This window comes from Enhydra lutris, unplaced genomic scaffold, assembly GCF_002288905.1.
Source record: "Enhydra lutris kenyoni isolate GAN:26980312 unplaced genomic scaffold, ASM228890v2 scaffoldscaffold77, whole genome shotgun sequence".
NCBI lineage: Eukaryota > Metazoa > Chordata > Mammalia > Carnivora > Mustelidae > Enhydra > Enhydra lutris.
In genome coordinates this window covers 1,084,689-1,101,711 of record NW_019154161.1, presented here as the reverse complement: position 1 = coordinate 1,101,711, position 17,023 = coordinate 1,084,689, and the positions used below count along the sequence as shown (strand labels likewise).

Below are 17,023 nucleotides of genomic sequence, written 5' to 3'. Positions count from 1 at the left end.
AGTGTAGTAAGAACTGTTTCATTAGCCCAGCAGATAATGAAAAGACATGTGAGAAAAAACCATGGCCACCAACAATTTAAAGATTTATTTATTTGAGAGGTGGGGGGCAGGTAGAGGAAGAGGAGGAAATCCTTGAACAGAATTCCTGCTAAATGCAGAGCCAAATATGGGGCTCAATCCCAGGATCCTGAGATCATGACCTGAGCCAAAATCAAAAGTATACAGCTCAAATGACTGAGCCACCCAGGTGCCCCACCACTGACAATTTAAAAATATATATATTACTAAACTAAAAATACACAAGCAAGAGTATCTAAAATAGTCCATGGCATTTCTTTAAACTTAGGGACAGGGATAATCTCTCTTTGAAGTCAAAAATGTACCAGATAAAAACTTGAGCAATAAATGGGAAAAATAAATTAAAAGAAAAACAAAATTGTCATTATGCAACTGCTTTAATTCAATATAAACATTAATTGCAATTTCATATTCAAACAAGATTTAAGAGGGGAGAAAAGCCAGTATTTACAAGGTACCTGGGAGAAACTGCAAGATAGAAGTCTTACTAGAGCAAAAAGAGGAGCACCAGGGTTGCTCAGTGGGATAAGTGCCCGACTCTTGATTTCGGCTCTAGTCATGCTCTCAGGGTCATGAGATGGGAACCCTAGTAAGGTTCTGTGATCAGAGGCGAGTGAGCCTCTCCCTCTCCTTCTCCCTCTGCCCTCCCCCCAACTCATCTGCTCTGACGTGTGCTCAAGTGAATAAATAAAAATTTTTTAAATAAATAATTTAAAAAACATATTATTATAGCAAAACGATATCCAGCCAATCCAATCATAACCAGTCAAATGGAGAGAGACAAACCAGAAGCTTCCATCGTCCTATCCTTTTGGAGTCAGAACACATTACTCTTTTTTTTTTTTTTTTTAAGATTTTAGTTATTTGACAGGCAGAGATCACACGCAGAGAGAGAGGAAGGGAAGCAGGCTCCCTGCTGAGCAGAGAGCCCAATGCAGGGCTTGATCCCAGGAACCTGGGACCATGACCCGAGCTGAAGGCAGAGCCCCCAACCCACTGAGCCACCCAGGTGCCTCAGGACACATTACTCATTTAACATATCTATAAGTGACAATATGTAGGGTACCGCCAACCACAGAAGTTCACCCGAGCGTCAGTGTCTACAGTTTTTATTAAGTAAGCATGACTGACCTAATCACTGGCCATGCGACTCAACCCCCAGCACCCTTACCATCTCAGAGGTTGGGCTAGTATTACCAGGCTCAAAGCCCCAACCCTCTGATCACATGGTCAGTCTTTCTGGCATACGACATAAAACAGCCCCATCCTGAGTCACCTCACTGTCCTAACTATCTACAGACCCACCACGAATAACAAAGACTCCTGTCACTCAGGAGTGACAGGTTTTAGAGGCCACTTCCTAGGAGTGGGGGACAGAGACCAGACAGACTGTTTATTACAAAATAACTAGCAAAAGATACGCATTCCAAATATGTCGGGTAAAGACAAACTTTTCAGTTTTTTTTTTTTTTTAAACTTTTCAGTTTTATTTAAAGTTGGCCCATCTATATATAAAGATGGTCAATCACTATGTTGTACACCTGAAACTAATGGAACATTGTGTATCAACTATACTAAATTAAAATAAATAAAAGAAGAAAATTGGCCAATGAACATATAAATAGATGATCAACCCTGTGAGTAATGAGAACAGTGCATATGGAGACCACAACGAGATGAGGTTTATACCCCCAAAATGGTCAAAAAGCAATAATGAAAATACTAAGTTGGAAAGCTTATGCACCAACAGGCACTTTTATACACTGCTGATGATAGAGTTCTGTACCGCGTTACAGAAGCAATTTGGTTTTTCCTTCTAGATAAAAATTCATCTACTTTGTGCCAGAAATTATACTTCTAAATATATAGCCTAGACTAGACAAATTCTCACAACAACTAAGAGACATACAAGATTTTTCAGAACTTCCCTACTTTTAACAGCCAAAACCCAGAAACAATACAAATGTCCAACAGCAGGAGAATGGATGCATGCACTACACTGTATTTATGCAATGAAATTCGTATTAATACACCAAGCCTACACGCAAGACAGATGAATCACAGACTGATACCGAATCAAGAAAACCAGGCCTGGGCGCCTGAGTGGCTCAGTGGGTTAAGGCCTCTGCCTTCGGCTCAGGTCATGATCCCAGGGTCCTGGGATCGAGCCCCGCATCGGGCTCTCTGCTCGGCAGGGAGCCTGCTTCCTCCTCTCTCTCTGCCTGCCTCTCTGCCTACTTGTGATCTCTGTCTGTCAAATGAATAAATAAAATTAAAAAAAAAGAAAAAAGAAAAAGAAAACCAGGCCTCAGAATACCACATTATAATATCCTCATTATAAAACTTACAAACTCAGAAAACTAAAATGTGTATTCTTACTACTACTTAAGAGTATATCCATATACATGTGATAAAATTATACAAGTCCAGGGAATAATACATTCTAATCTGTGCATAGTAGTTCCAAGGTATGGGAGGGTTAGAAGGAGAGACCAGGAAGATGGAACAAGGATGGAGACTTCCATTTTCAAATCAAATATGATCTTGATTAAACAAAACTATAAAGAAAAGGTGAGGCTAGTCATTTTTTTCTAAATCGGGCTATCGTATTAGAAAAGAATGAAAAGATGATTAACCCACTGTCACTAAAGATGTCGAAAAACCTGGCACAGTGTGTGGATGCATGAGATAATGGAACATTATTGGGGAATGTGGTAAAATTAAACCAGAGGCCTCTGAAATGCGCATTTAATCCAGCCTACTCTTACCCATTAAAAAAGGGAAAATATCCATTAAATATAATTCACTTTAAAAAAATACATTTCAAAATATTACAGATAGTTTAAGGTGATTATCTGCTTTTATTGATGATAAGTATATAATGATACCGTAATAAAAAATGACAAGAACATTTAATATGAAACATAAATACACATAGTTAAGAAATATATATGTATGTATATGTTCATATATATATGTGTATTATATATATATAATTTTAAAAGTTAACAGAACTGTTTCAAACATAAAAACTCCCATTAAGGAAGTATACATTTAAATCATAATAGCTACCTTTTGTCAGGTACCTACCTGTTATGGAGTTAATATTTATGTCCTCCAGCCGTGCCTAGCTTGTTCAATCTGTAGAGGATATGACCTTGATCTCAGAGTTGTGAGTTCAAGCCCCACCTCGGGCACGGAACCTACTTTAAAAAAAAAAAAAAAAATTGCAGCCCTCAAACTCATGTGTATTTGGGAATAAGGCCTTTGGGAGGTAATTAGGTTTAGATGAGGTCATGAAGTTAGGGCCCTCAGAAGTACCTGTGAGTTAAATACCAATGTGTTTGAGTGGAAAAACCGAGAATTAAAGAACTTAGCACCTTATGACAAATCACACAAACATGTAGCAGAAAGGACAAGAAAGTTAGGACTAGCTTTGAGCAGTGGCAGCATCTTAGCCAACGAGGTTTATCCGAGGAGCGATTACTGCTAACTGAAAAAGCTAGGACTACCCTGATTTCATGCGCGTGCAAAAACGCACGTGTCCACTGGCTGAGACGCACACACACTTCCTAAGTGTTTATGGCACGGTTTTAACAACTCGTGGATCTATTCACGTCGGGTGAACCGTTTTGCTATTCTTTCGACTTTCTGTACGCTTAGATTCAGCATAAAAAGCTGGGAAATAGGACACCCCAATATGCACACCCAAATGTCTCCCTGCGACTCCTCGCGTTCCAATCCCACCCACCTCTCCCACGAACACCCTGCGCTTCGCTCTCGCACCCATTCACAGCCCCCCAGACACCTATTTTCAGAGGGATCACGGATCCCTCGGATGCTCACACTCGGACCATAGGGACCTCAGATGACCCCCGATCCTTTCCTCACCGAACAGACCCCGATGGGCCCCTCGGTCAGTGGTTCTCCCAACGCCTCTGTCTACCGCCTGGGGCGCGACCCGGAACCCACCTGTCGCTCTCAGTAGGCACTGTCTTTCGTCCTCAACACTTAATGCCAGTCCAAACTTCCGCCAACGCCCCTGACAACCCCGCAGCCACCGAAAACAGACACCCCCCACGAGTACCCACACGACCCGCATCTCAAGTCGCGGAAGTCCCACAGCGCGGGACTCTGACAGCTTCTAGGAGAAAGCGATCCTCGACCGCAAATCTGTGACCTTACGCCGTGAGAACCCAAGCTTCCGTACGCCCCTTCCGCTTCCGCTCATCAAGTTTGCGGACCGGAGTCTCGGAATCAGTGGCACTTTGGAGCGAACCACCAATGCACAGGCCCTCATTCTGGCCCTGGTTAGAATTTTATCGCCGGGCAGCGTCGCCGCTCCGATTTCGCCGCGTTGCGGTGGTAGCGGCCATTGTGCTCCGTGCGCCGCCATCTTGGGTCGTGCGCCGTACGGAGAGCGAGAAGGCCACCCTAGGCGACCGGAGCTGGCCGGCCAGACCAGAGAGGTGCAAATCCAGCCCATCCTTTCTCTTTTCAAGACTTACCGTCTCCACCTCGGCAGCGGCTGTCAGAGCGGACGCGCATGCCTAGTAGGACTTAATCGCTCTCGCCTGGTCTTTGACCTTGAGCGGAGCGCTAAGCCAATCACAGCCCAGGGCTGAGACGGAAATGCTTGCGTCCGCTCGGTCTCCTCGCCCTTTGGAAGCCGCTCGTAGGGAGCAGCCATATTGGGAAGGTCTGGATCCGTACAGAGAAGAGCGGTCCTCGGGGCGGGGAACTGGGGGCGGCTAGGATGCTGGCGGCACACTTGAGAAAACGGGGATTAGGAGACTAGAAGTGGATCTGAAGGAGTAGAGACGACATTAGGATGTGTGCTTCGTGACCGGAAACGGTTGTGGACCAACCGCGACCCACGCCAAAAGAGTACACCTTGTATCTCGTATCCCAAGACAAACCGGGTACATTAAAGAACGATCCTGCATATCCTCGTTAGTCACAGCCCGCCCGGTCGTTTGTTTCTGTGAATACTGTGTAGATAATGATCCCAGCTGCATTGTCTAGTCGATTTCCCCACTGCCAGGTCGAATCATCTCTATCCTAAGGCAAATGTCCCCATCTGCATGGCTAGGTATTCGGACGTTCTGGGTTTTCGGACGTTCTGTTCCATTGTTCTCTTGTTTATCCCTGCGCCAGCACTACTGTTTTAGCTAGGGGAGTTTTCTGAGTCTTACAGTCTGATAAAGGCCTCCTGCCGTATTCTTTTTCTACAAGTCTCTTTGTTCTTTAGGCCCTTTATATTCTCAAAATGTTTAACTCACTTTGTCAGCTTCCACCCCCCAACGCCCAAAAAAAGTGACCGTGATTTGTACTGATACTGCATTGAATCTGTAAATCCTTTAAGTGACATCTCTACAATAATGTCTTAAAATCCATGAACACTGTGTATCACTCCACTTAGTTAAATCTTCTTTAATGTCTCAATAAAGTTCTGAAAAATGTTTCTTACAGTAGTCTTATACGTTTTTATTAGAGTCATTTCATGATATCTGAAAATTTTAATGCTCTTGTAAAGACATTTTACAATTTTATTGCTGAACTCTCTGTTGGTGGTATGTAGAAATACAGCTGATTTGTATATTGATACTATGCCAAGCAAAATTGATAAACTATCTTATTCTAATCGTTTGTGACTATTGTGTTATAAATTTTTAAAACTTCGTAATTTCCCACTGCCTCAACATCCCCACAAACAGACGGAGAGTACACCAATTAGGCAACCAGGTGTATCCCTGTAATAATGTTCACCCCTGCACAAGTTCCTCTTCCTACCCTTCTGTGTGACCTAGTGCCATTCAAACACACCACTGAAATACCCATCAGTCTTTTCTTGTGTACTTCCCCAATAGGGCACTTCCAATAGGAGGTACTCCCTGACCCTCAATAAGGGCATTTACTCAAGGATCCTTGCTCTCACCTCATTTCACTGGTTGAGACTGATCCCTTGGTACTCTATCCTGAGCAACCTCCTCTCATCAAGCAGTGACTCTGTGTCTCAGGCAACCAACTGAGCCACACAGGCACTCCCATATTCTCTTTATTTTTTTTTTAAGATTTTATTTATTTATTTGACAGAGAGAGAAAGCAATCACAAGTAGACAGAGACGCAGGCAGAGAGAGAGGGGGAAGCAGGCTCCCTGCCAAGCAGAGACCCCGATGACGCCCTCCCATATTCTCATTAAATAGTGAGTTTCCCCCATCGTTTTCCATTCTAAACCTTTATTTTTCCCTTTACACTGGGTGAGACCTCCAGTCCGATGTTGAAAGGGTGTGATGATGCAATATTGTCTTCTTCCTGATTTCAAAGTTTCTTTAAGTATGATGTTTACCAAAGATTTTTGTAAAATCCCTTTATCAAATTAAACATTGCCTATATGATTAAGTGTCCATAAAAAATATATCTATAAACAAGGTGTCTAGCTGGCTCAGTCAGAGCAGCAATTTCAGGGTAGTGAGTTCAAGTCCCACACTGAGTGTAGAGCCTACTTAAAAAAAAAAATCCAGGTGCCTGGGTGGCTCAGTAGGTTGAGCTTCTGCCTTCAGCTCGGGTCATGATCTCAGGGTCCTGGGATCAAGCCCCATATCGGGCTCTCTGCTTGGCGGGGAGCCTGCTTTCTCTCTCTCTCTCTACCTGCCTCTCTGCCTACTTGTGATCTCTGTCTGTTAAATGAATAAATAAAATCTTTAAAAAAAATCCATAAACTACAGAGAGCTTCCAGGTTGGTGAACATATCCATGTGCCAGGAGGATGGTGCACTCCAGCTCCACAGGGACAGAGCTCCTGCCACTGGGGACCCTTCTGGACATCACCCTTCAGCTAGACCTAAGTGCATGATGTATTTTCGGGGACATCTTGGCTGTTTTGTAAGAGTTTTGAGGTCCTTACAGCAAAGAAAATGTTCCCTGGGCAAGGAAAAGGGAATCCAGCAGAAGAGACTCTAAGGATGTCTCTAGCAAAGGAGAAATCTAGAGAAGTGAAATTGACTCAAGAAAGAACTCCAGGAGTGTCTCTGTGAAGAGATCTAGACCATAGAAAATGAAGGGAGGGGTGTTTACTGGGATAAATAGGGCTTCTGGGGTGTTCTGTTGCTTGATCTGAGTGGTAGTAGATAGTTGCTCACACGTAGCTGTCGCCATTTTATGTTAACCTGATAGCGGCGTGTGTGACTGCTCTTTTTTTTTTTTTAAGACTTTAGTTATTTATTTGACAGAGACACAGTGAGAGAGGGAACACACGGAAGGGGGCGAAGCAGGCCTCCTGCTGAGCAGGGAGCCCAATTCAGGGCTTGATCCCAGGACCCTGGGATCATGACCTGAGCCGAAGGCAGACACTTAACAACTAAAGCACCCAGATGCCTTTTCTGCATGGTATATTTTACAATACAAATGTTTGAATAATTGCACCTACTCCACTTTACACAGCTAGAAATCAGTTAGAATGAATAGCTTTTTAGTTCTTCTATTTCAAAGACGATGGCTTATCACTACATAATACTGCATCCAATTTAATAATTGTCCTAATAAACCATTAAAAATTCTGATGTCCCAAAGTTACTTCTGTCCAACTTTATTTCCATGCTCCCATCGAACAGTTCAAAGAAAAAAAATGACAAAGCATCAAGATAATATTAACATTTATACGGTATTGTACTTATTTGATTGCCTTCTATATGAAGCTGAAAGCCTCTGCATGACTAGGTCAATGTCATATAGATCTTTTCATCATCAGTATCTTGGGTATGTGTCTGTCATGTTTTAGACATCCATATATCTTTAAGTTAAGTGAATAACTAGATTCTTCGAGGAAAAATTGTGTTGTGAGTGCATCATTAGCAATTTGAGATTTTTTCATTCACCATTTAAGAGCAGAATCTTGGTGCTGGGGATCTTGAAGCAACAATATCAGAGGGCTGAGGGTGGGACAACATGCCAACAGAAAGCCGATAGTGTTCTGCAGCCAAAGGTGAGATTTGAAAAAACAAAAAACATTATAAATTGTAAGAATAGAATTGGTGAAGTAAAGAAAAAAATGAAGATGCTTGCTAGAAGCAGGGTGGTTTGAGTGGCTTTTGCTTCTGGTGAGAATCTGTGGGCATTTCTGAGGATGTGAATATGCCTCACTCTCTGGTGGTGTCCATGAAGGAGAAGTACCATATATACATTGGATCCAATCATGACTCCCATGAATACACCATCTGGGAAAGTGATTAGAATTGTGTATTTTGTGGTACTAGATGTTTCAGGAGTTTTAGAAGATAATCCTGTATCTTGGTAGAATTGTGAATATGCTGAAGAGCTTCAAACAGCATAGGAACAAAGACACTTCTCAGCAGGTTGGAGATCCACCATAGGAAGCAGGAAGAACCAGTGTTCTTCCAAGCTCTGCCTTCGAGCCCCATCCCCGCACAAGTTCTGGGCCTGATGGTGACAGCCTGGAAACTGTTCGGGAGGGAAGTGGTGCAGAGAAAGGCCTGAGGCCATTCTATGGATATAATAGACAAGTTTACATCCAGTGTTGCCCAGGTTGGGTGATAGTCCCCAGGTAGGTATCGTCTGGGGGATCCCCCTCTAGAGAGGAACCAAGAAGGAGGCCACAGCCATGCTGGTGAGAATCAAGTGTATGGGCCTCAGTGCATGGCCTTCCACATGATGTGGAAGCATAGGATGAGAGAAGAAAGGTATTCCCCAGGACCCTAATCCCAGTCTGGACCAAGAAAAGTCATCAAACATCATTCTCTTGGGGTCATGGGAAGAAGCAGTTCAGCAAAGAGACTGCAGGTCAAGAAGTTAGAATTCAGTGTGACAGCACAGGTCACAGACTTGTTCCAATATACCCAGCTCTGACAGGGACTCTTGGGCCCCTGACAACGCCCTGGACAGAAATTACATTTCTGGGAAGAGCACTCCATACCAGTGAACTCAAAACTGCCACTCAGAGTAGCCATTCTAGCATGCTTCTGTCTATGCTCATACAGCCACACAAGATGGTTCTTTATTTAGTCGATTTCCCAAATCCTTAAGTGTGCATGTCCAGAACATAATCTCAAAGGTAAACCCTTATCTTTCATTTCAAAAAGTTTCTTCAATATCTACTATATGCCCAAATAGGTTGTGAGTCCTCGGATATACCAAGATTAACTGAACTAGATCATTATACCTAAGAACTCCCAGCCTAATGTGGGAGACACATATACAAAATATAAGAATATAAATTATGCCATGAATGAAGGACATAAATGCTTTGTGGAAACATGTATCACGAATTCCAGCACTTACTTAGTAATTCTGTGATAATATATAGAAAATTATATTTTTATTAATTTAGTAAATTATTAAAAAATTATTATGTATATACACAAGGAAAAGTAATGTAAAAACATGAGAGAAAAAAAGTTAATCTGCATCCTCTCTCTCATTTCTAGGCTTACTTCTCTTCCTGGAGATGACCACAGATCTCAAGTGTGCATTCTAGCAGTTTTCGTCCTGTTTTTAAAAAAACATATGTATGTGTGTGTATGTGCTTTAGCAATAAGTAATAAATGTAGGATTGAATGTGTTGCTTATATTTAGAAATTTAAAGTATTCCTCCTAATAAAACATGGGCCAAAGAAAAAAATACTAGAAATATGGCAGTAAAAAAAGAATATGTGAGACATATACCAGGAATGAAAGAACAGGAATTTTATTAATAAAATAAGAACATTAAAATTCACCATATATGTTTTAGTATTATAAAATTCACTTACTATATCTAAGAAGAAAATTCATATGACTGTCACCATTGATGCTAAAAATAGCTTTTGACAAAAATCAACATGATTTTTAAAAAACCACTCAAGGATGTAGGAGTTAGTTTATGATGCTTTCTTAGTGTGATAATGTATATATATACTAGCACTTTATTGGCACTCAACTGAAGCTGCATATTGATCAAGTATCCAGAGAATCCTGTTGGACTCTTATTATTCTCCGTGGCTGTCTGTGGATTCTCCTGTCATTCCATCTAGGCAATCAGGTCATCTGCAAATAATGACAACTTTTTTCTTCATTTCCAAGAGTAAGCCCTTTCATTTTTATTATTGACATATTGTGCTGGTTAAGATCTCCAGCTCAGGAGAGATGTTGCAGCAGACCTCACTGCCAAACAACTAGGGAATATCTCTCAAGTTTTATCATTCAGTGTGAAGTTAGCTGTCAGGCTTTGGTAGCTAATATCTATTAAGATGAAGAAGATATATTTGCATCTGTTTTGCTAAGCAGTTATTTCTTCATTAATTACCATTAATATTTTATCATTTAATCTTGCATTATCATTGCAAGAATGCTGGCACTCAAAATACAGATAAAAATCAACAGTTTTTCAATGGTACTTTTTCCAAATATATTCGTTATTGATGTAAAAATATACATAAAACAAAATTAGCATTTCGAAGTATACAATCCAGTGATGTTTACTACATTCACAATGTTATGCAACTACCACCTCTACCTAGTTCCCATTTTTATCATTCTAAAAAAGAAACAAACAAATCCATAACCATTAATCAGTCAGTCTCCATGCTCTCTTCTCCCCAGGCCCTGGAACCCACCAATTTGCCATCTCTATAGATTTACCTATTCTCCACATTTCATATAAACAGGAATACAATATGGGGTCCTTTGTGTCTGGCTTCTTTCAGTTATCATGTTTTGGAGGCTTACGTTCATTCAACAACATTTCACTTGCATAGGTAACCGATATTCATTATGTATATCTATGTGAATACATGCATATACACACACGTACCACATTTTGCTGATCCATTCATCCACTGATGGACACTTGGATTACTTCCACCTTTTGGTTATTGTGAACAGTGTAGAAGTACTGTAGTACTTCTTCAAAGTACCTGCTTTCAAGTTTGTTCAATATATAGCTGCGGGTGGCACTCCAGGATCATATAGTAATTCTACATTTAACTTTTTAGAGGAATTGCGAAATTGTTTTCCACAGCAAGTGAACCACTTTCCATTCCAGCTATGTTCAAGAACTCCAACTTCTGCAGTGTTATCCTTAATATTAGTAAATACTGGGCATTTTAGGAAATGCTAAGAGAGAAAATGTTTCTAGTGCCCAAGGACGTGTTTTCATAATAAATCCAGAGTTCCTGCATTATACAGCACTTGCAATAAATATACATGAACACACACGTGAACACAAGTCTCTTCTCCCCCTTTGTCTCATATGTTGCTTATTTTTTAGTATTCCATGTAAATCTTTTATCACTTTTGCATATCTAAGAAATAAGGCTCTAGAACAACAGCAGTTTCAAGTAGTGATAGTTCATCACACTTGGCAGAAACACTACAAAAGACAGTAAAAATAAAGACAGCAAATTTATGCAGTCTAATGCTTTAGAATTCTTACTAAGTCAAATTATATATTATAAGGTATTCTGATTTATAAGGAAATAGAACATTTCTATTTCCATGAGATTTTATTATTTTGTCTAATAAAATGTTATAATATTATAAGCATAATATTTATGTTTAATAAATTTTATTAACTCCTAAAAATTATGTTCCTACATGTCATTCCAACAAATAATAAAGTCAAATACAATGTACAATGAGATGTGATTTTTCTTGGCTTTTCTGCACTCACTACAACAGCAGGGTCCCTCCCCTGAATGAATATCCTAATGTATAACAAATGTGACTTGAAAAGAATGATTTCCCACTTTCACTGCACCCACAGGTGTTTCCTCCTAAACACATAGCCTGTGAGTTTCAAATGAAATTTTTGACAATCTCTGAATTTACAATGTTTCTCTCTTTAGGTGCGATCCCTGCGGTAGACTAAGAGGAGTGTTCAGATGAAAGGCTTACAGCTTTCATTGCATCTAGAAGGTTCATTTCCTATAGAAGTTCCAGAATGGTCTACTATAATCAAAGCGTTCATGACATTTCTATTTTATATGAGTTCTCTGAATAGACAAGATTAATCAAAAACTATTTCTCACATTCCGATAGTCATTGCATAGAGAATTTTCTCCTATGCTGAGTTCGCTGATGATTAATAAGAGCTGACTTCCGGAAGAAGGCTTTTGGACATTTGTTGCACCCATAGGGCCTCTCTCCTGTGTGAGTTCTCCAATGCCCAATGAGAGTTGACAAAGTAGCAAATGCTTTCTTACAATCACAGCATTCATATGGTTTCTCTCCTGTATGAATTCTCTGATGTACAGTGAGATAGGATTTAGCTGTAAAGGCTTTATTACAGACATCACATTTGAAAGGCTTCTCACCTGTATGGGTTCTCTGATGTATAATGAGAGTTGACTTACAGGACAAAACCTTTCCACATTCACTGCATCCATGAGCTTTCACTCTCGCGTGACAATTTTGCAGATGGTTAGTGAGACCTGACTTCCGGATGAAAGCCTGCTGACATTCACTGCAGCCATATGGTCTTTCTCCTGTGTGAATTCGCTGATGAATCTTAAGATGTGCCTTAGTGGAGAAGGCTTTCTCACAATCTGAACATTCATATGGTTTCTCTCCGGTATGAATTCTCTGATGGACAATAAGATGTGCGTTCGATGTGAAAGCTTTATCACATATACTGCATTTGAAGGGCTTCTCACCTGTATGGGTTCTCTGATGTATAATAAGAGTTGACTTAGAGGACAAAACGTTCCCACATTCACTGCATCCATGAGATTTCCTGACTACATGCTGAGTTTTCTTATGATTAGTGAGATCTGACTTCTGGATGAAGGCTTGTTGACATTGACTACATCCATACAGTCTCTCTCCTGTGTGAGTTCGCTGATGAATCATGAGCTGAGCCTTTTTTGAGAAGGCTTTCTCACAATCTGAGCATTTGTATGGTTTCTCTCCTGTGTGAGTTCTCTGATGCGCAGTGAGATGTGTCCGAACCATGAAGGCTTTATCACATACTCTGCATCTGAAAGGTCTCTCTCCTGAATGAGTTCTCTGATGTAAGGTGAGTTTCGACTTCCAAGGAAAAGCTTTCCCGCATTTACTGCATGTATAGGATTTCCCTTCTCTATGACGAGTTTTCAGATGATAGATGAGTGCTGACTTTGTAATGAAGGCTTTTGGACATTGACTACATCCATATGGTCTCTCTCCTGTGTGAATTCGCTGATGGATTATGAGCTGAGCCTTTTTTGAGAAGGCTTTCTCATAATCTGAGCATTCGTACGGTTTCTCTCCTGTGTGAGTTCTCTGATGTACAGTCAGATGTGTCTGAACCTTAAAGGCTTTATCACATACTCTGCATCTGAAAGGTCTCTCTCCTGAATGAGTTCTCTGATGTAAAGTGAGTTTTGACTCCCAAGGAAAAGCTTTCCCGCATTTACTGCATACATAGGATTTCCCTTCTCTATGATGAGTTTTCTGATGACAGATGAGTGCTGACTTTGTAATGAAGGCTTTTGGACATTGATTGTACCCAAATGGTCTGTCCTCTGTGTGAGTTTGTTGATGAGTAATTAGCTTTAACTTACTGGGAAAGGCTTTCCTACAATCACAGCATTCATGAGATTTCTTTCCCGCACAAGTTCTCTGAAGCAAGGTCATGAGTGGTTCATAAGAATTCACTGCACATTTATTCCATCCATATGGTTTCTTACCTAAAGGATTTGGGTCATAATGAGTGAGCTCTGACTTCTGAGTGAAAGCCAATGTATCCACAATAGAATGAGCAAGATAATAAGGAAAGGTCCAGAAAAATATTTTTTTCCATTTACTATAAAAAACAGTAATGAGATAATCAGTAAAATCTGAGTAAGCTCTGTAGATTGGTTAATGGTTCTATATCCATACCAATATTCTGATTTTTTTCTTTTTTTAGTATTTTGTTTACGTGGAAAAATTAACTTATTTCTAGGAAATACACATTCAAGTATTTCGGTATAACGAGTTCAGAAAGACAGGATGTGTGTATGTGTGTGAATGGAATAATAGGTGGATAGAATGTGATAATGCAAATGTGGTAAAATATTACCACTTAGGGAAATCTACAAAAAAGAATATGTAAGGGACACCTGGGTGATTCAGTCGGTTAAGCGTCTGCTTTCCGCTCAGGTCATGATCTCAGGATCCTGGGATCGAGCCCCATGTCAGGCTCCCTGCTCCACAGGGAGTCTGCTTTTCCCTCTGCCCCTCATCCCACTCATTCTCTCTCTTTCCCTCTCTCTCAAATAAATGAATAAAACCTTTAAAAAAAAGAGTATGTAAGAAATTCGTGTATAATTTTGGGATTTCTCACTAAGTCTAAATTGCTCACAAATAAACATTTTCAATAGGAGAAAAATATAAAATAAAGGACCTTTATGTAAAGATATGTAGGAGTATTACTTATAACAGCCTGAATGTGGAAAGGAGAATTTGTTTTATGTTCACACAATGGCACCCTGCACAGTACTCTGGTACTCTTGATCTAGTGCTGGTTACACAGTATACTGACTGTAAAAATTAACTGAGCTGTACCCTTATATCTATATATTTTTGTGTATGTTACACTTCAAAAAATTTTTACATAAAAAAGTAAGCAAAAATTTAGGCAGGAGTCAGGAAATGCTCACATGTAGGAGGAATTTGGATATTATACTAATAGTAACAGGATGCCATTCAAGGTAATAGTGGGAGAAAGATGACATGTCCTTGATTTTCACTTTTATGAATGTCATCCTGTGTGTATATATATCAGTTATCACACTAACGAGGTCTTAAGTATTGTGACATAAATACTATTTTTAGGATTGCGGACTGTGCTTGGGAAAATCAGTAAAGACCTGCTATGGCACATATCACTTTTTTTTTTATTATACTTTAGATCTTTCCCTCTTTCCTCCAACTCAGAAGACTGTTATTTCCATATGATGGTTTAGTTATCTTCCATACTCAGATAATTGTCTGAACCTGATGTCTTTATACGTCTGCATGTTTCTAAAGTTTCTTTTTGTCTTCATGAATTTTGGGGGTGAGAGGATGGAACAACTAACTTTATTACTTTTTAAAAATAAATAATAAAAAAAGACCAAGAAATCTGGCTATTACGTGGAGAATAGAGAGAAACAAGAATAAAGAACTGAGAGCATTCTCAAGAAAACTATAATAATTTTGGCAAGAGACAATGGATGTTGGGGCTTGGGTGAAACAATAGTTATAGAAAGGAGTAGAGGACCTCCAGATACAATGAGGAGAAAGTACAGACTACACTCGCTGATGGACTGGATTTGTGGTGTGAGTGAGAAGAGGAACCAAGAGTGACATGATGTTTGAAGTAATTATTAGATTTCCGAGTGCAGAAATGAAACACATAGGCGAATGTGTATGGATAAAAGAAGAAAGTCTAGGTTGGAGACAGAAATTTGGGGCTCATCAGCATATAAATAGTATTCTTAAGGCCATGAAAATGAATAAACCACACTAGAAATAAATGATAGAAATAGGCAAGGATGAAGCCTCATGATCTCTGACTCTGGAGACTTGTGAAGATGCCCAGAAAATGGACAAAGTCCATCCATTAGGTGCAGACAATGACCAAAGAAAGATGCCAACATAAGTCTTGAACAAATATCTGGTAGAGGCAGGTTAGAATGAAGAATCTCAGCTTCTCATTCAAAGATAAGCATAGTTAATCCTCTTACTGATTCTTTTTTTTTAAGGATTTTATTTATTTATTTATTTATTTATTTATTTATTTATTTGACAGAGAGAGAGATACAGCGAGAGAGGGAACACAAGCAGGGGGAGTGGGAGAGGGAGAAGCAGGCCTCCCACCAAGCAAGGAGCCTGATGCAGGGCTCGATCCCAGGACGCTGGGATCCGGACGCAAGTTGAAGGCAGACGCCCAATCGACTTAGCAACCCAGGCACCTCTCTTATGGATTCTTTTCTAATTTTTTATGCAACAGACAGCAAGCTCTAATATATTTAGACACCACCACTGTGGTCAACATTCCCACCTTCTAGCTTGTTTTGATACATTCAGAGAAGGTCCACTGAAGTCCAAAAACCTGAACTTAGGATAAAAGGCTTCTGTGTTAACTAAAATTGTTACATCCCTTGATCAGGTAAAAGGGGTGAAAGAGCTGCTGAGAAAACAGGAAAGGGCATTGCCAGAGAGGAAATAGAAGAGGAGGAGGTTTGGAAGCTGTACAGGAAACATTCTACTGAACATAAATCAATCCAAAGAGAGAAAAAGAGGTGCACATCTCCCCGAAACACCAGGCAAATGAGAGCCTCATTAATTATTTAGGTGTCTGTAAGGACCTCTAAAGCCTGACCCTTGTTAAAATGCGTTTGGAAGGGGTCATCCCCTCATGGCCAACTACGTTACTTTCAAAGTCTCACATCTTCTTGTTTTCAGTTGCTCACTTACCTGAAAAGCACTGACATTGCATTTCATTTTCTATGCTCCATTACTCTTCTTTATGCTCAAAATTAAGGATCATATCTGGCTTGGTAGCTGGATAGCCTGTTCATGGGAAATGACAAAGACTCGGACACTTATAATTGGACTTGGTGGGAGATATCTAAGGAAAAGCACGAAAGTCTCAGGAATTGACACAGTTTCACCTTGACAGATCAAGTATCTATCGAAGGGGAGAGCACACAAATTCTATCTGGGAACAGAAGACAGACTAAGAATCTATTGCCTATAAACTGAACTCCAGTATCTTGAAGCTCTTTGGAAGCCAGGGCAACTGAAAAAGGAAAGGCTATTGTCTGTGACACTTTGCAGGACACACAGCAATCATCTTTAACTTTTGTCACAGATTGCTAGAATTCTCCAACATCATACCCAGATATAGATTCTTCTGAGCAGAACCTACTAGCTGCCACTCTTCCCAAGGCAGCTGCTTAACCGATTGAGCCAGCCCGGCCCCCCTACATCATACGCTCTTAAG

General features: G+C 40.2%; 3 protein-coding genes across 3 annotated transcripts in view; 1 reads left to right on the top strand and 2 right to left on the bottom strand.

Annotated features, from left to right (window-relative positions):
- Positions 1-3,273, bottom strand: part of LOC111160769 (zinc finger protein 420-like) — a 41,882-nt gene extending 38,609 nt beyond the window's left edge. Inside the window, 1 exon segment of the mRNA XM_022524113.1 lies at positions 3,169-3,273. The gene's annotated coding sequence lies outside the window, so the exon portion shown is untranslated.
- Positions 1-17,023, top strand: part of LOC111160767 — a 618,405-nt gene that overhangs the window by 232,063 nt on the left and 369,319 nt on the right.
- On the bottom strand, positions 12,112-13,686 carry LOC111160569 (zinc finger protein 84-like). Its single transcript, XM_022523766.1, has 4 exons — positions 13,218-13,686; positions 12,843-13,145; positions 12,543-12,671; positions 12,112-12,467 (listed from the first exon to the last, which is right to left on the bottom strand). The coding sequence occupies exons 1-4, from the start codon at positions 13,684-13,686 to the stop codon at positions 12,112-12,114; spliced, it is 1,257 nt and encodes a 418-aa protein (XP_022379474.1).